The sequence below is a fragment of the Typha angustifolia genome, chromosome 8 (genome assembly GCF_048772165.1).
Source record: "Typha angustifolia cultivar Huaian chromosome 8, ASM4877216v1, whole genome shotgun sequence".
Lineage (NCBI taxonomy): Eukaryota > Viridiplantae > Streptophyta > Magnoliopsida > Poales > Typhaceae > Typha > Typha angustifolia.
This window is the reverse complement of record NC_133246.1, coordinates 17,541,424-17,559,606: the sequence shown is the minus strand read 5'-3', so window position 1 is coordinate 17,559,606 and position 18,183 is coordinate 17,541,424. Positions and strand designations below refer to the sequence as shown.

Here is an 18,183-nt window from a genome sequence, read left to right as displayed (position 1 = left end):
AGTGGTGTTTGTTCGCTCCAGATATAACTGCTTTGAGTTAGAAATGTGCAAGGAGGTAGCTATCATTTCAATAATTATTCAACTCTCAACAGAATGAGGTGCAAATGGTTGGACATCGATGTACAAAATTTTGCGTTAGATTCCAGAAAACACGAAGCCCCTTGCAGCACAGCATCATGAAGCAAAAGAATTCATGATTCAATCATCATCTATGTAAATGGTTTCTTGCTTGAAGAGACCACCAAAAGCTTTTTTAACCTCTGGTTTTGGAGTTGTCTGTTTAGGTTTCGGAGTTGTCTGTTTAGACGGCTTCGGTTTCTGAGGGGATGGTTTTATGACCGCCTTTTGGCGAGGCAAACTTTGAGCTTTGGCCTGGCCTCTTATGGTGGCAAGCTGTGTTATTGGGCTGCTGTCAGGATTTTGAGCAACTGCAATTGCCAATTGTGAACTCAACTTTTCCCAGGAGAAGTCTCCACTAAATCCCTTTGCTCTGTTCAATATGTTCTCTAGTGATGATCCTGCTGCTTCCGCTCTTTCTCGGGCTTCTTCAGCAAGGCTAGCAGCCTGAGCTTCTTTCTCAGACAACTTTTTCACCTCCTTTTCAAGCTTCTTAGCAGCCTCTGCAGCCTCACGAGCTCTCTTCGAAGCTATCAGAGCTTCCTCCTCTGCCTTTGCCTTCGCCAAAGCATCTTGATATGCTTTCCTCCTTCCATCTTCAGGAATGGTACTGAAGAGTGAGGGAAAAATAATTTATCATACAGAAGTTCATTTCAGATCTATCAGAGAATAATAAATAAAAGTGCAGTTTCCTATGAATTGTTGCATCCTCAATTTGTGAGCAAAGGATTACTCCCTCACCGCAGGATTTGGAATTCAAAAAAGGAGGCGAAAGTAAACAAAAATCGCCTAAAATAACAAGTATAAGGTGGTAATTAATCACCTGAAAATCTCAACAATGGGCTTTGATGCGGCTGATGGGCTGCTCGAGACTTCAACGACCTGAAAAATAGCAGAATTACAATTAAAATAGAGGAAACGGTAGTAAACACACTCCTTAACGCATTTCAAGTTATTTTTATAAAGTAATTATACACAAAAAGAAGCTGATTATAATTGTCTCTTCCTAATCCCTCACAAGAACGAGTTTTACAACAATAAATTCATAAGACCGTTCCAAAATTTTTGAATGCCATTGTTTGTCCAACTCCTCCTATTAGCATTCTCTAATTGTAACTTTAGCTATCTTTTACTAGATCCAGGAACTGTTTCTCCTTATTAAAGAAGTATACGTAGCTAAAAGGTTAATTTTGACATCAAAATAAACAATAAACAATAATTAAATCCAATGTCCATCTAATTATTGCAAGAGATGCATGCTTACCTTATTCTCTGCGACTGATGTATTGGAAAAAACATCAGCGACAAACGCCGCAATCTGAGATTTCGAAACCTGTAAAGTTGCAGCCATGCATATATAGATATCAAAACTTCTTCTCCAGGCAGCTAACTATATTCCAACACCAAGCTTAGAGCTAACCTTGGAGTACTCGGCTTGTGTTCCCACAGTGCTCCCCTCCTCGGATACCACTAATCCGTATGAGCTCTCTTCGGAGTAGTCCTCGGATAAACTGGTCTTGATAAGCGTGTAACTCACCTCCGTCTCCACCACCTTGGATAAGAACTCCGTCAGCGTCAGCTGCTGGGATCGCGCGAACAGGTTGTTGAAGAAGGACGTGATGCCGTCGAGCACGTTGTACGTGGACCCACCGTATCCGGCATCGTAGACCACCGTCACGTGGCCGACACCTGCTAGCTCAGCGGCGCGCACGACCTGGAGAGCGTCGTCGGTGGTGACCTCGGCTGTGGGGCCCTTCTCGGCTGGCCCAATGGTGACCACCACCTTCGCGGCGGGGCCGATGGCCTTCGCGATCGCCTCTGGCTCGCCGTTGGACGACTCCACCGCGTTTAATCGTTTCGACTCTGCAGGCGAGATGATCTGCATGGGGAAAAGAAGAAGAAGAAGAAGAAGAAGAAGAAGAAAAATCCGCCGTTACGCCATCAAAAGTTGGGAAATTTTGCATACGAGGCCCTCGTATTATCATGTACATTAGCGATTTGGCATTTTTGAACCCTGCAGTTTTGCTATTCGTAAAATAAAATTTACCTTTTATTTTACTCACTATTTTCGCATATATTACGCTATTATACTTGCCACCTCGGAGTTAGTAAGGATCAACGACATTATCAAACACATTTTAGTGAGAAAAAGAAAGAGAAAGCACTGACATTGGTCGTGCTAGTTGCAAATTTTCCTAATAGGAAGCGATGCTCACATCGTCTTACCTTGTAAGTTGCAGCGACGCGAGCGAGTTCTTGAGCAGCAGAGAGATCAGGAACGCCGGCTCTCACGGTGTAGCCTTGCCGAAGAAGGGTCTGAGCAATCCGAATTCCGGTTTGCCCCGTGGCGCCGGCGACGAACACCGTCTGTGGATCCTTTCGTCCCCGGCTTTGAAACAGCGTGGTCGAAGGAGAGGTGACCACCGGTATGAGAGACCTCACATCCTGAGCCTTAGCGAAATCAAAATTGAAAGGATTCGATATCTTGAGCGCCTCAGCTCCGGCTTCCCCTTCGGACGAGTTCTCTTTGGCTTTCCCGAATCCAAAAGGGTTCTGCTTTGCGTAGATGACGGTTGTTGTTGGTTTGGGATTCTTGTTTTTGGACTTCAGGCGGAGGCCGGAGTTGAGACGAAAGGAATGGGAGGTGAGAGCAGGAGCCATGAGAGAGAGAGAGAGAGAGGGCTCCTGGGTCTGTGTGTTCGGGAGTAGGGGCGAATTGGGTGTTGAGTATGAGGATGAGACGCCAGTCGTGTATCTCCGGATGGGATGCAGCAGAACTGGGCCAATAGAATGAGGCCACGCAGTATTATTTTATCCCCAGAGACAATTTATAGACCAGACGTTCGACTATCCCCCAGGGCCGACTTGTCCTAAGTGGCACAATGACGAAAGTTGGTATGCGTACTAAACATTGCGTCCAATTTAATTTCAAATTAAGGTTTATTATTGAATAAAACACTTTTTTTAAAAAGCGATCGCGATTCTAACCAGTGTGGCTACGTGGCAGCCATGTGGACTAAAAATAACCTGCTCAGGTATAAATAAATTTCTTGCCCTTATTTGGGTACGATCTTATTGTCCAGAGCTATATTATGGAAATAATATACGGGGGAGAAACATGGAACCTCCCAAGGACTTTAGCCCAAAACCCTTGGGTGAACGGATAACCAATGTAATTCGCTCACACGTAAAAGCCCTGGAAGAATCCAATTTTATATTGTTAAGCAGTGCAAAAATTCCTTGTGTATATTTCTTCCCTAGAGACATGAAAAAAGTTCCAAGCAACTTCAATTATTTCCTGGGATTTTGTTTTTCAACTCCAAAAGCAAATTATCCAACCTAGAAGAAATGTAGGGGAAATTAAAGCTATTCTAAGTAGTCGAGTCGTACATGCAAACCCAAAAGATATGCACCTAGCAAAAGTTCGATAGCTGACATGCTTATGATAGATATAGCTAGTCTCTCTGCAGCAAATATGAAATAACCAGCCGGAGGTCAGTAATAGAATGGCATGAAAAAGAGGGGACTTTCAACCATCGTAATGCATCAAATGGAATAGATGCACCAAGCCAGAAGTTATCGAATTTGCAGCTCATCTATTGAAAAGCACTATCAGAAAGTTTGTATCATAACAGATGGTAGATCATACCCACGTATACAATTTAACACTACTTGGGGTAACTATGTACATTCAGAGTTTCTTAAAAAAAACTGTGCATATAATTGCCTAAAGTGGTAGAACTTGATGGCTACATACTCCCATCTTTTTTTTCTCAAGTTCTGGTCCCAATATAAGCATAAGTAGCTACTCTGTTAAAAAAAGTTCAAGCAGTTAATGATCTTTCCTGTGCCAAAACAAAATCAATTTCCAGCACTGGCTAGTGCTTAACAGTCATATGATTTAACCCAGATATGAAAACATCTGAGGAAATTCTTTATTGATAGCATAAAGAAGCACCGTCGAACTTGCACAATGTCCTAAAACTACAGGTGTTTGGAGTAATACATCAATTGATTGCAACAATCGTACTATTTACTAACTTGAGAACATCCAATTCTTATTGCAAAGAAACTGCTTGGCAGAGAACATGTCAGAATGGCATCTACACACTCCTCTTATGTTATACTCCCTACTAATTTTAAAAGTAATATCCTAAAAATTTCAGCTTAGAAAATAGGTCTAACTTCTAAAGCTTATATGAACCTAAGAATGCTAAAGACCATAAATTTCAATGAGATTTGAAAAGGAGGGGAAGAGAGAAGAGGGCTAGCAGAAGAGAAGACTTACATAATTTACTAGATATCGTGGTCGTTGCTTCTATAGAAATAGCTTATTTCTCTGCATAATGGCTAGAATTAACTCAAAACAGGAATCTGCATTCAAGGAAGGTGGGTAAGGAATCAACACCAAAACCAGTTTGCAGCTCAGCAGCAAATGCAATATGAATAGTAAAGTTCACAACCTAGATTTGCATAGTATCTCTCTATTCAAGTGCTCAAATCCTAGCCCATCTGTGATTATTGATTTACATTCTAAAAAAATGATGGATGCCACAAAGATTTTGCTTGTCCCTAACTTTGATGTATTTGTCATGGACCAAGGTATTACCAACTTAATTTCTAGAATCAAACAAGCAAACATCAAATATACATACTTTGGGATGATTTCAGTCAAAGGAAAATATCAGCTTGACATGAATGTGAAGCTAGGAGACAGAAGCTTGTTTCACCCTGAAATGTAGTGATAGTACTTACAGATAAGAATTGATCTGCTAATAATTCAAGATGTTAAACCGACAACAATGAAATCCAATGAGATAGTTATTTTTAAATATCTTCGCGATGTTATCTAGTAAATCTTTCTAAGGGACACCAGAAAGCATGTGCAGCATTTCACCTGATTTGAGGTTTTAAATGTGGTTCATCACAAGGCCAGCTCTACCAAGTCTTACTTGACATGTTTCTCATCTATCGGTCAACCACAAAATTCATTCAGTTTCAATTTCAACAAATCAAGGCATCCAGATACTTCAATTGTTAAGTAAAAGTTATTATTCTTAAGACAATTTGTATTTAAGTCAATGTGAAAAGGATAAATAGTTGCTATGAACTCTGACAGGAATTCTAATTGGAGGAAATGAATTAGTGTGCAATAAGATGATGGAATATGATGATATATTTACAGTACCAAGTAGGACAAGCCAAGATTTTAAAAATAAATTGCAGGTTCGGTTTTCCAACAAATTAAAGCTCCTATAAGACAATAAACAATATTAAGGCACACATTACCAGATCTCTAGCAGCTAAGTCTGAACAAAGGTGCATCAAGAAAACAGCTCAGGAATCCTCATTTACCCACTTCAACTGCCACAGCAAATATAGTTTAACATCAAACATTCTGCTATATAGTAAAACAAACTGATCTTTAACAAAGTCGAAAAACTCTACAGAACATATAATAAGAGTTACTGGAAGCCTAAAACCAAGAGAAAAAATCCATTATAAAAGTAGTTTAACGACTAATGGCCTTCTTTGCTCTAAGAGATTCAAGAGCTTTCTCTCGCAGCTCGATCTCAAGCTTCTTCTGCTGGAATTCTGTTTCTGCTTTGTAAGTTGATTCAGAAACTTTCTTTATGACAGGATCACCATCTGATTCATCAGAACCGTAACGATTTTTATCAAGATCTGAAGGGGGAGTAACAGTAGCCACAGACTTCAATTTTCCTTTGCTTTCACGGCGCTCCAACCTTTTGCGACGCCTCTCTTCACGCCTTCTGCGCCTCTCCTCCTTCCGCAACCTTTTCTCGTCTTTCCTTCTTTTTTTGGCCTCCTTATCGTCTGTCTGGGAATCTGAATCAGAAGTCTCATCCAAATTTCTTCTGTTTTTGTTGGATTTTTTATGCCGGTGCTTTTCCATCCTTCTCTCTCTTGGAATATCAGCTTCTGCAGAACCAGAACCAATGGAATCGACCTGGCTGCTTTCATCTATCTTTTTCTTTGATTTCCTATAAGAGTCTGTCTCAGAATCTGACTCCCTATGTTCACAAACTTTTGAGTGAGATTTATTTCTCACATAAGAACTCTTCATTACCAGCCCATTGCTCAACCTTTTCTCCAAAGAGGTTGCACCACTCACAGGACTCTTAATAGATTGTTGTGTACCAAAGAGACCATCATGAGAGTGTGTTTCTTCACTTATCCTTCCACGACCATATACTATTTCTTCTGATGATTGTGAAGGACGTCGTACTTGTCTCTTGTGAAGATCCATATCACTGCTACAGAATTTTAGTTATATGCCTATCAGATGATAATCCATATAAATATTAAAGACTACGAACTCATTAACACAATTCAAGTCAGACAAAGAAAATCTGATGATCTGCACCTTATGATACCCTAATTATTGGTCAAAAATCATAACCCATCCAGTGACAGGTAGGACTTTGAATTGTTGTGAGTAACAAATTTATGGGACAAACGCTTATATAACCTCATAGCTTTCAAATTCATAAGCGCCAAGGGAACAAAAATGACCAAAAATAAATGACAGGAAGCAAATATTTCAGGACAAAGGAATAATAAGAAAGAAAATATTCTCTCATTCTAATGCCAGATTACCCAGACAACTTTGACTAGCTAAAAGTACAACAAGTAGATGATCAGCTGGAAGAACACCTATTTTTTTCTATAGTCATTATCATCAGCTTTTGCGATGTATATGTGTAGATAAGTATTTATTTTTCCTGGAGGAAACAAGCCAGGATAAATCCTCTAAATTTATGTGTAAAGAAGATAGAACAGAAAAAATGGAACCTACCATGACAGGCATTTCCCATTCTTTATATATTTCTGGACAGTTATTATGAGGCATTTATTTCCTGCTTTATTTAACAGGACTAGTAAGAAAGGGCGCAAGATCTTCAAACGAGCAAAATAGTATGAACGAGTAATATGACAGCATAGCAAAATGAAGTACTAAATAAGTATCACAAAAATGATAGAGACACACCTATTATCTAATGGAACCTTTGGTAGAAGGATTGGTGAATCTGATTGATATGGAGAGTTTTGTGAAAGTACACCATGTTCTTTTTTACTGATGTCCTGTTTGCCCAAATCATGCTTGGGAGACCTTAAAGATTCTGCAAAGCTGCGTGATACAGAGTTTGAAACCTTATTCTTTGCATCAGCAGGCTCAGTTACCTCTCTACCATCAGTGTGATGAATAGATGATCTTCTATCTCGGCTTCTGTCAGGATTGCACAAGTTAGGATGTGTACCATGAAAATGTATTTTCCCATTCAAATAAGATGCAAAAGAGGGAGAGAGAAACCAAAAAGGGACTATGTCAAGAAGCACCTTTGAGCTGTGCCCTCATCTCGACGAGATTGAACACCAGAAATGCGTTTATCAATCTCCCCATTCAAGCTTCTATTAGATCGATATGATGGACTCTGACTCCTATATGGACTACGACTCCTGCACATATAATAAACTTCAATTATACAAAATATCTATTCAAGGAAAAATAAAACATGAAGTGCTAAAACTTATCATTACCTCTTTTGTTGTGGAGATGTACGATGATATGCAGCACGACTTCTAGGTGAAGACAGAGGTGACATCCTTTGATGCCTTGGAGACCTTTGTTGTGGTGATCTTGTCATCAAAGGAGATGGTGAACCACGTCTTGTTGGAGATGAAGACCTGCGTTGGACAGGAGACCTCTGGCGCACAAAACCAGGTGATCTACTATGTGAATCAGAATACAACCTATGACGTGCAAGAGAAGGCGACCTGCGTCGTACAGGAGAAGGTGACCTACGCCGCAAACGGAGGGGAGAAGGTGACCTGCGATGTACAACAGAACGCAACTTGTCTCGTACAAGAGTAGGTGACCCGCGGTGCAAGCGACGAGGAGAAGGTGAAATGCGATGCACAGGAGAACGCAACTTATTGCGTGCAGGAGAAGGTGACCTCCGACGTACAGGAGAAGGTGACCTCCGACGTAATGGAGAAGGCGGCTTCCGACGCATAGGAGAAGGAGACCTGCGACGCAATGGTGGAGATCTTCGTCGTGTAGAAGGAGATATCCATCTAAATGGAGAACGAGATCTACGTCTTGATATAGATGGTGATCTCTGCCTATTATACGGATACCTTCGCCTCATAGGTGATCGTATGCCTCGTTGTGAATGCCTCCGAGGTGGAGATATGGAATGATGTGGAGAGCTATACTGCCTTTCAGAAGAAAGGGACCGCCTTGGTGGAGATCGAGAGCGTATCTTTGGGGAAAGAGAATGGCTACGAGATTGAGATGAGATGGATATGCTTCTTGATTTTCGAGCTTCCCTGAGAGACGATATCATTAAGCATTATCTCAAATAACAAAAAATTACTATATGTAAAAAATGTGAACACTTTATCATTAATCAACAAATGTAAAAGGCCAAAAGGTAGAATGAAGCAAGTATTAATCCCAACTTAACAGGCCTGATTGGAAATGTCTGCATAAACTAATCCAATAATTTAGTACTTGTAGAAGGTGATACAAAATTTACCTAAAAGACAAGATGAACCAATAAAAACCAAATAAATCATATTTACAAACTCATAAAAATCACAACAATGTGAATCGAAGTTGTACATAATGAATTCTTCCTTCATAATATTCTTTCCAACAACTTCCAAATGGTTTAATAAATGGCCAAGGACACAAATGGTCAAACCATGGCTTCTTAAACTGGCATACAAGCCTTTGGTTGTTTCATATCTCTACTATAGGCATTAAAATTTTAAAAGTTAATACTACTAAGCAACTACAGGTATTGATTGGAAAGGAAAGCTAAAGTTTCGAGAGGATAAAAAAGGCACCTCGAGTAGCTTCTAGATTTGGAGAACGATTTGCCACGAGAACCACTTTCTGAAGATGAGCGCCTGCAAAGAGATGACAGGAATAAACATTAGTATGTAAGTTGTGATGTCACCAATAAAAGAATGATTATGCATACGACAACAATCATATGAAGTCAAAAATTTGGAAAGCCTAACTAAAGGATACATTAGTTCATGGAAAAATACTAGCATGATAAAAAAGAAAAAGAATTTAATGCATCTAATTTGCACCTATGATATTCATTTAGAAGAACGCATAGCATCTAACAACTAACTAATTCATATGCCAACCTGGAAAAAACTATTAATCAACTTTCACCTCATGAGAAGTGAGGACAAACTATGGTCGTGCAGGCGGCGTACCGACACATGGCATGAAGAGTGCCGCACGGCACCCCTCCTAGTAGATTTTTTGCTCGCCATCGATCTCATCGTCAATCTTGCGATCGCCGCTCGCACCCTTGTCGAGTGCCCTAGCCCGAGGAGTAGAAAAGGTTGAGAGAGAGAGAGAGGGTCAGGTTAGATCGGGTCGGGTCGGTTGAAAAAAAAAAAACTTATATTGCAGATCTGGCAACGCGAGCTTGGGCGGCAATGAGTGGCGATGGCGAGCAGTGAAGATGAGTAATCTCTTATCTTTTTCTCTTCCTATCTTACAGCACGGTCGGCAAGTGTCGTTGTACATGCTGTGCCGGCCAGTGGTCGGCATGGTCCGTGCCTGTGGCACGGCCATCCTTGGTGAGAACCATTGGTAAAGAGCATATGCTACAAATAGTTGGAAATGCCTAAATTGCTGAAAAAGATCTATTGTAATGGTTGAAATATGAACAAATGAACACACAAATCAACAATTGCTAGTCATGTAGCACGTTATTTTAAGCATGCCGATTAGCTTTGTCCTCGTGAATAAAAACTTTATGAAACAACCTACTTTGACAGCATGGGAAACAGATTGTATGCTTTCAAATCAAAAGAGAAGGCCAATAGGAAAAAGAAAAGAACAGCTGCCCAACCAACACAAGAGAGTAAAAGTGAACCTAAAAGAGAATGCCGGGCATTTAGTTACTAACCGCTTCCTTTCTCTTGAACCATGTCTAACATCCACATCTCTCTCTTCGTCTGGTTGACCAGTAGAGCTCCACTTTGAAACCGATGTGGGAACAGGTTTAGCCTCCCCATCCTACAGTAGATTGAAGTAAAGAATGATATGAACCCAAAATAATTGGAGAAGCAAGCTGAATGGCATGAAAAAGACAGAGTCACAACAAAAAGAAATTACCCGATAATTAAAAAGATATCTTGGTCAAATTTAACTTACCATGTGCTGCCTTTCTTGGTCAACCTCCCTTCCTTCTTTCTCCCTTCTCTTCTGAATTTCCTGGGTAATCCTATCGTTATCTGCCTATAGACAAAATTAATACATTAAAGGCATAATAAGTGTGAAACAAACCACTTAGAAAACATATCACTGGCTAAACAATATGAACCTGTCGTTTTCTAGTCTCCTCTTCCTTTGCATCCAAAAACTGTTGCGGAACACCACTGGCATTTTGCTGTGCACTTAGAAGAAGTCCCCATAGCTCTCTCATGAACTTTCCAGTGTTCTTTTCCATGAATCCAGTCAGCTGGATCTGGATCTGCTTCCCATCCACTTCCTGTCAGGACTTTGCAGTTAATAAACTAATAAACATCCTAGATGGAGACAGCACAAGGCAGTGATCCAAATCTTGCCTTTCCATCAAGAAGTCCATATACAAAGTTGATGAGGACTTCATCCTCAAACCCTAAAAGCTCTGTTGCCCTGGTCGCGATCCAAGGCCTGATCACATCCATCTTAACCTTCGACATATCCACCTGAACATTGCCTTGGCATACTCAATATACAAACCTTTTACAACATAAAAAGGATTTTAATACAACAGTTAATCTGCACCAATCAATATATCCAGCAATAATAACAAAAGATATAGGTAAGGATCATAAATCCAAGAGTTGGATCGACCGTGCACTGACCAGATGATCGAGCTCCGGCGCAAATTTCTGAGACTTGAGCAGCTTCGCCTGCTTGTTGGAGAAGCGAGTGTCCTGATCCGCGGAGGTACCCTAGAAATTAAGAAAAAGTACCATTAAAAACCCTAATCAACTCGCTACGAGAACGAAAAGCACGAGCTAGAAAAACAAAAGAAAGGGAAGAGCGAAAAATAGAGAGAGATCGATGCGGATTTTACTCACCCGGAAGAATCCGCCGGACATCTTCGACTAGGGTTTGGAGACGAATTGTACGATGGCTTGGATGGGGGAAGAGGAAAGAGAAGCAAGCCTCGAATAGTATAATTTTATCCGCAAGGGTTTCCGCCCAAACTGCTTTCGGAGGTCGGTCCAACTTGGTCGGATTGATCTCAAAAGGTATAGCCCTCTCTCTATCCTCATATGGGAGTAATGGGCAGGCTTGGGCCTACACGTTGTAAACTAACTACTATTCTTATGGGCTTTTATTTCGAGCCTAACTGGTATAGCCCACTAACATAATTATTAGTTGCATGGCCCTCCCAATAATTATTTTTATCAAAAAAAAAAAAACATACCAATTATTAGTGTAAGGCGGTCGAAATGAGCTCACCGTCGCGGACGGCGCCCCTCCTACCTTCTCAACTGGTCTGTAGATGACGGCACGTGGCCCCACTACTCTTTACGGATGCAAACCTATTTATATTCTTCTCTTAATTCTCGGCTTTCTCGTCCGCGACCCACCCGCTCCCCCCCCCCTCCTCTCTCTAATGGAAGCGGAGCTCGAAACCCTAGAAATCCTTCTCTACAAAGCCTCGAATCTTTGAATACTCTCCTTTCTTCCCCGAATCGAATCTTCTTCTTTCTCCGAGCTCTTTGTTGCCCTCCTCCCGCCGCGAATCCTTCTCGGGCGCCATTGATTTCGAGAGATGGCGAGTAACGTCTCCACTGTGTACATCCATGTCATCGACGACGTTGTCAGCAAGGTCCGGGATGAGTTCATCAGCTACGGCGCCGGAGAGGCCGTGCTTAACGAGCTCCAAGCGGTAACTTCTTTTTGCATCACTCGAATCAATCTGCAGTTATATGGTTTCTTTTGATTTCTTTATATGCTCTTGGGTGCGATTGCTGATATCCATGGGTTATTTCTTTTGTGTGGTTTGATTTCTTGGCTTATAAGTTTGGGGAAAAACTGAAATTGCAGTTGTGGGAGATGAAGATGATGCAGTCCGGAGCCATCAGTGGCACGATTGATAGGTCGTCGCTTCCAAAGCCCACCGGTCCGGTCCATGATTTGAATGTTCCGTACGAGGGCCCGGCAGAGGAGTACGAGACTCCTACGGCTGAGATGCTCTTTCCGCCGGTGAGTACTTTCTACATCAAAAAAGATGTGAAATTTCGAAGAACCCCTTAATAAATTGCCCAATTTGTTGATTTTTGAGTGCAGACTCCCTTGCAAACCCCTATACAAACGCCATTACCAGGAACAATTGATCAGTCACCGTATAACATCCCCACAGGGCCCTCGGATTATGCTCCTTCCCCGCTGAGTGATACTAGAAATGGTGTTGATCTGAAATCTGGAAGGCCCAGTCCTTACATGGTATGCCAACTTATGGGGAGCTAGTTGGTCCGATTTGATAGATTTGGATGAATAACATGTAGAGTATATTCTTGATTATCTCTTGCTTCTTATTGTTGGATTACTTTCTTTGGCTGTTGCAGCAACCACCTTCCCCTTGGATGAGTCAAAGACCCTTGGGTGTCGATGTTAACGTGGGTAAGTGTAAGTTCATTGATATATACAGAATGTCTTGTAATCTTTCACCTATCAATAGTGAAGCATTTCTAGGTTGACAGCAAGAGTAATGAGATATTTCTGGTGATCTGATTTCAGCTTATGTGGAAGGACGTGAGGACTTGGACAGAGGAGCACCCCGTCAACCAACAACGCAGGTGCATTGCTATTCATGCTATGAATTGGCATTTCTGGAAACTTTTGGTCACCTTTGGAGAACAATCTGTCAAGACCTAGGAAAAATTGTGTAGTCAGTAATTGCATATTTTACATTATGAAATAATGCCTGTCTCTTTCAAGAAGCTCATTTTCTATACCATGGCTCGAATATTTAAAAAGTAATACACTGTTGTTTCCCATAAATATTGGCATTTCCTAATCAGGTTGTTAAATGGCAATAAGATATAATCATATAATTTGTATTAACCTTTCTGGATTTGGATATTTAGGACTTCTTCATGGGGCCGCCTGGAAAACGCAAAAGGGATGATTATCCTTCTCAGTTAAGTTCTGCTGGTTTTATGCCACAGCAAGATGGAAGCAGTGATGTGATGATAGAGTTTTCTTTGCCCGAGGTACTTTCCCATATTGAACTGCAAATCTGTAGTTCACTGCCTATATTCCCTTTTTCCCCTCTTTTCTTCTCCCATCTCTTTTATCTTTTATGGATTGCTTTCATGCTAAAGGTCATTATTGCTTATAGCACCATGGTGTTTCCATCACTGAAATGTTTATGATTTGAATTTTGCTCTAGTGCAGATGAATAATTAACAGAAGATTTTTTAGGTCATGTTCTATGTGTTAAAGCATTATTTCAAGCCAAAACCATGAATACGATGCATTACCTTTCTATTTTGTGACGCTAGTCATTTTGCCCATGTAATTGTTGAGTTTGTCAGAAAAACTTTCTCAATGCCTTCTACGGATTATTCATGTGGATGAGCTCATTCCTGTACAACTGGACATATGTTTTTTGGTGATGGAGATGTAAAAACATGTTGTGTTGTTGCCTTTCAGAAGTATTCATGCAATTTTATGTGTTATTATAATGCTGGCTGGCTTTCTATCAACTTCAAAAGTATTCACATAATTGTTGAGTTTGTCTAAAAGCTTTCTTAATGCCGTCTACGGATTATTCAAGTGAATGAGCTCATTTGTATACAATTGGGCATATGTTCTTTAATGATGGGGATATAAAACATGTTATGTTCTTTTGCCTTTTAGAAGTACTCACCATTCGATTTTATGTGTTACTACAATGTTGGTTGGCTTTCCATCTACTATCTGAGGTTTTGTGCTTGTGTAGTGGCCCATGAACTTTCTACTATTTATCAAATATAGCTGTGGCTTTTGAACTATGTTATTGATGAGTTGTAAAATCCAAGGTTCGAAAAATTGAAATCAACCTTCCAAAGAAATGATACTTATCAGTTGGATTGGCAGTACCGGTCATCTGAATTTGATTAGATTTTTTTTAATTACGTAAAATTTTAAATATTATTTTAAAATACAGGAATTTATTAAAAATGACAAAAAAAGAAAATAATTATTTACATATGAACCCTAAATTTTTTTTTTAAAAAAAGAAAGGCTTACTTAATTGGCTTGCTATTGATATTCTTTTATTTATTCTCTAGCCTAACTGTAAACATAATATTCTATAATGCATATATATATAAGAAGAGAATATAAAAATAAGGAGCATTCTATATTAGGAATTTATCTTTTAATCAACCATTCTACATATATTAAGAGAGAGATTTAGACCCAATTGATTATATATAGGAGGGTGTAATTAAGAGATCATATATAGTCTAAATAATTAGCAAACTCAATGTAGTGTTGTCACTTTAATTAATTATTGCCACCTTCACTACATATATCAAGAATAACTACTAATTTGTGTTATCCTCAAGTGGAGATTAGTTATTACACTTGAACTAATCAACCATCTCATGCTCACCATCTTCCATGCTTTTAAGTATTAACCTAGCTCATGCATGCACTACTTTACTTAAACCCACCAATCCTGATCCTAATTGGGATTGGCCGATTCTGCGGGCCAATTGATCGGGATCGGTTTATCCTGCTAACCATGGTAATATCCGTACTTTAGAACACTTCTCCAATGAACTTATAATTTTATTTGCCTACCTACTTCCTACTTTTTATAAGAATGTTATAAGAACAGTCATCAATTGGTACTGATAGAGCCAACAGCCATACGGGTAGAGGTACTACACAATTTTCTTTTCTCATACACTTTCTTTAGAACCTATACGTCTGTTTGCTAGATCTGTCCTTCAGAATACACTGCCATACCTTGAAGTATGTGGAGATGACTCTGAGATTCATATCATAGATCCATCATTTTCAAGTGCTTGTTACAGCGACAAACAGTTTAAGTTGAACACTTATTCTGTGCCTGCAATCTTGTTATGGGATTACATCAGCACATGTAACAATGAGTTATTTTGTTTCTCATAGCAAGGATCCAAAGGACAAATTTGGCAAGTTCAGAAAAACTGTCAGGGTGAATGGATGTCCAAAAGAGACATTTGTTGTTCTTTAAAGTATAATCTGGCATTAACATAACCTTTCACACTAACTCTTTCCCATTCCTGCCATAAAAATGTTGTTTGTTTGCAAGAACTTTCTTGCCATGTGTCCCTAAACTACTTGTGTGGTGTAATCAAGAGTAGTTCTCAACTTCTCATAAATGTGGGATATCCTACTGCCACTTTCCTCCATAATATGTTACTTACAGTGCCCCTGCATATATTCACGAACGAGCTTTGTAATTGTTGAACTAATTATTTCAAAACCGGTTAATAAGCAGCTTATGGCCAACATACTGACTGGTTACTTAGAATCAAGTTGATATGTGCTTCACCTATAAGACGTTGTATGACGAATAAATTAGTATTCTTTTATTACAATTCAATCCTATCACATTTGCATCAGGCTTTTACTAATACGACATGGATTTTATGTGCATTCTTAAGATTTTCAGCTGGTAGTCTTTCTTCTATTGGGACTTTATCCTTATTAAGTGCATTGATTTGAACCAGTACATTAAATATAGTCAGTACTGGAGTTTCTTCAATGATTTGACTTTCTAGTTTAGCTGCTGTAGATAGAGCCATAAAAACTCTGATCTCTCGGTTCTTATGAATCAGGTAAACCTAATTCATAGTTCATCAACGCTCAGCAAAGAACCTGCAACTTTTAATAAGCTGTCCCAGAAAGAAGCAAGTACTGCTCCAGTGCTTCCTCAGCAGGATGGAATCAATGATGACTATGATGTACTAATAAGATTCACATGACTTACAATCATGTCTTTTCCTTTCTCCCCTTATTTTCTTTTCATTTTAATGGCTTTGTTTTCTCATTTTGCAGGTGTTCAATTTCCAAGGAGTTCCTACTGAAGACTATAATACTCCTGGAGATCCTGGTAAAATTTTGCATTGGAATTGCGTGTCACATATAGAATATTGTCATCTTTGACAAACGTTATATCTTTTTTTTATGCTGACATTTCTGATCATGTTTCATTTCATTAGTGGAACTTCGAGCTCCCACCCCTTCTGTTGGCACTCCAAGACCAGGTAAAAATGAAGGAGGAGATGATGATGAGCCTCCACTTAATGAAGATGATGATGATGATGACGATTTAGATGACTTTGAACAAGGGGAGGAAGAGCCTACTACACAACATTTGGTCTTAGCACAATTTGACAAGGTAATTGCTGGATATACATTCTAAACAAACATTAATGCTCGCATTCCTGATTTTTACATTTTCTTGCAACGGACTAGGTGACACGGACAAAAAGCAGATGGAAATGCACTTTGAAGGATGGAATAATGCATTTAAATAGCAGAGATGTCCTATTCAATAAGGTGCGTAGCATTAATGTTATGTTGACAATTTTTAGAGTTGCCCATTTGTATTTTTCAACAACGTCTGAGTTACGCCATTGCAAGACTTATGCAGCCTGACGAGAGTAGGATTGCATCGTATTTCAGGCAAAGAGATCTATCTTCAGATATTAGGTTATACAGAAGCTTAGAGAGTCAAAATTTGTGCCGTAGATTTCAACTTGTAACTACAATTCTCATAATTTATTTCTTGGTGATTGTTGGTGATACCAGACTACGTTGTCGCATTAGATGACACCTGAGACCCTAAACTCATGTTAATGATGTGATATGTCACACATCTTACAGGTTAGAATTAGATTAATTTGGATTCCTTTTGTGAAACCTTTTAGAAGAAGACATATACCTGCTAGATTAGATTTTCTGTCGCCTTTGTGTTGCTGCCATTCCAGGCTCTCTTGATTCATTACACCCATTCAACAATATAATGCAATCAGCTGCTCTCCATTTGACTTACAAATGTAAATTGGTGAAAATCATTGTTGCAGGCCACCGGAGAGTTTGACTTCTAATTTCGTTATCAACAAGCTGTTTTAGAGGCTTAAGACATGTTTAGGCTGAGACAAGGATGTTATATAATTCTGGGAGGCATGGGCATCATCAAGATTTGGGAGTGTGTAACAAAAAAACTCCCTGCAGCAAATGGACTATGTTCTGTGATTCCGCTGTGATGATGCTAAATTTATTTAACATTGTAAGTTTATTTAACAGTGAGAACAACTATTCGTGTATCTGTCCATTCCAGTTGTTGATAGTGATGCAATTTCAATGTTACTGTAGGCTTCGATTACTTGTGTAATAAGTATAAATTAATTTTAGTAAGAGCCTCTTTATACTAGTATATAATTAAACAATAGTTTATATCAATATTAGTTTCCTGATACTTACTCTCTCATCTTCTATTAATTATCATCTTAATCATTTTCCCTCCTTTTTCTCTCTTCTATCCTCTCTTCATCTGCTCATTTCTAAAGATTATTTTGATCATTTGTGAAAATAATTTTCATATCAGATCAAGTGTAGTGAATATATAACTATACCGGTTTTTAATTAAACATTCCTGCAGATTTGACTATGTGCATGTCTTATATGAGCATAATTAAATTAGTATGGATGTAAAATATAAGCATAGTTGTAATAGTATTCCGCCCCTTTTAAAATTATGTGCTATATTTAATAGGGAATCGATATATTGGTCTAGATTCTAGGTAGTTGCACAGCTGAGCATATATGAAGGAAATCATTAGTCAGCAATAATACATTCATACCTCAGCAAGCTAAGAAATATCTTCAAATGATCAACATCTACCGATGACTCCAACAGCAGATAATGCCTGCTCTTGTCGGGAGACTAGCAATGACGTCACATCACATGTCACAGATTTGCAGGCGGACTTTGAAGGAAGATAAAAGTGGTGAAGAGA

At 39.3% G+C, this 18,183-nt stretch overlaps 3 protein-coding genes across 7 annotated transcripts; 1 reads left to right on the top strand and 2 right to left on the bottom strand.

The window, feature by feature from the left end:
• Window positions 1–37: 37 nt before the first annotated feature.
• Window positions 38–2,940, bottom strand: LOC140764523 (protein PLASTID TRANSCRIPTIONALLY ACTIVE 16, chloroplastic). Its single transcript, XM_073103123.1, has 5 exons — window positions 2,344–2,940; window positions 1,538–1,996; window positions 1,382–1,450; window positions 941–999; window positions 38–727 (listed from the first exon to the last, which is right to left on the bottom strand). The coding sequence occupies exons 1-5, from the start codon at window positions 2,776–2,778 to the stop codon at window positions 199–201; spliced, it is 1,551 nt and encodes a 516-aa protein (XP_072959224.1). The 5' UTR covers window positions 2,779–2,940; the 3' UTR covers window positions 38–198.
• Window positions 2,941–5,441: 2,501 nt separating this feature from the next.
• On the bottom strand, window positions 5,442–11,412 carry LOC140764519 (uncharacterized). 4 transcript variants are annotated; one of them, XM_073103117.1, is made up of 12 exons: window positions 11,245–11,412; window positions 11,026–11,115; window positions 10,744–10,866; window positions 10,500–10,667; window positions 10,331–10,414; window positions 10,083–10,192; window positions 8,995–9,057; window positions 8,281–8,472; window positions 7,681–8,169; window positions 7,480–7,599; window positions 7,130–7,369; window positions 5,442–6,395 (listed from the first exon to the last, which is right to left on the bottom strand). In XM_073103117.1, the coding sequence occupies exons 1-12, from the start codon at window positions 11,263–11,265 to the stop codon at window positions 5,630–5,632; spliced, it is 2,466 nt and encodes an 821-aa protein (XP_072959218.1). In that variant the 5' UTR covers window positions 11,266–11,412; the 3' UTR covers window positions 5,442–5,629. The 4 variants fall into 4 exon arrangements, with proteins under 4 accessions (XP_072959218.1, XP_072959216.1, XP_072959217.1 ...); XM_073103115.1 differs by having other exon boundaries at window positions 7,681–8,472; XM_073103116.1 differs by having other exon boundaries at window positions 5,442–6,392; window positions 7,681–8,472.
• Window positions 11,413–11,747: 335 nt separating this feature from the next.
• LOC140764524 (transcription initiation factor IIA large subunit-like) lies at window positions 11,748–17,490 on the top strand. Of its 2 annotated transcripts, none has more exons than XM_073103125.1 (11): window positions 11,748–12,065; window positions 12,224–12,382; window positions 12,467–12,622; window positions 12,745–12,799; window positions 12,917–12,975; window positions 13,267–13,392; window positions 15,997–16,122; window positions 16,217–16,271; window positions 16,381–16,559; window positions 16,637–16,720; window positions 17,248–17,490. In XM_073103125.1, the coding sequence occupies exons 1-11, from the start codon at window positions 11,949–11,951 to the stop codon at window positions 17,269–17,271; spliced, it is 1,140 nt and encodes a 379-aa protein (XP_072959226.1). In that variant the 5' UTR covers window positions 11,748–11,948; the 3' UTR covers window positions 17,272–17,490. The 2 variants fall into 2 exon arrangements, with proteins under 2 accessions (XP_072959226.1, XP_072959225.1); XM_073103124.1 differs by having other exon boundaries at window positions 12,745–12,805.
• The last annotated feature ends 693 nt before the right edge of the window (window positions 17,491–18,183 follow it).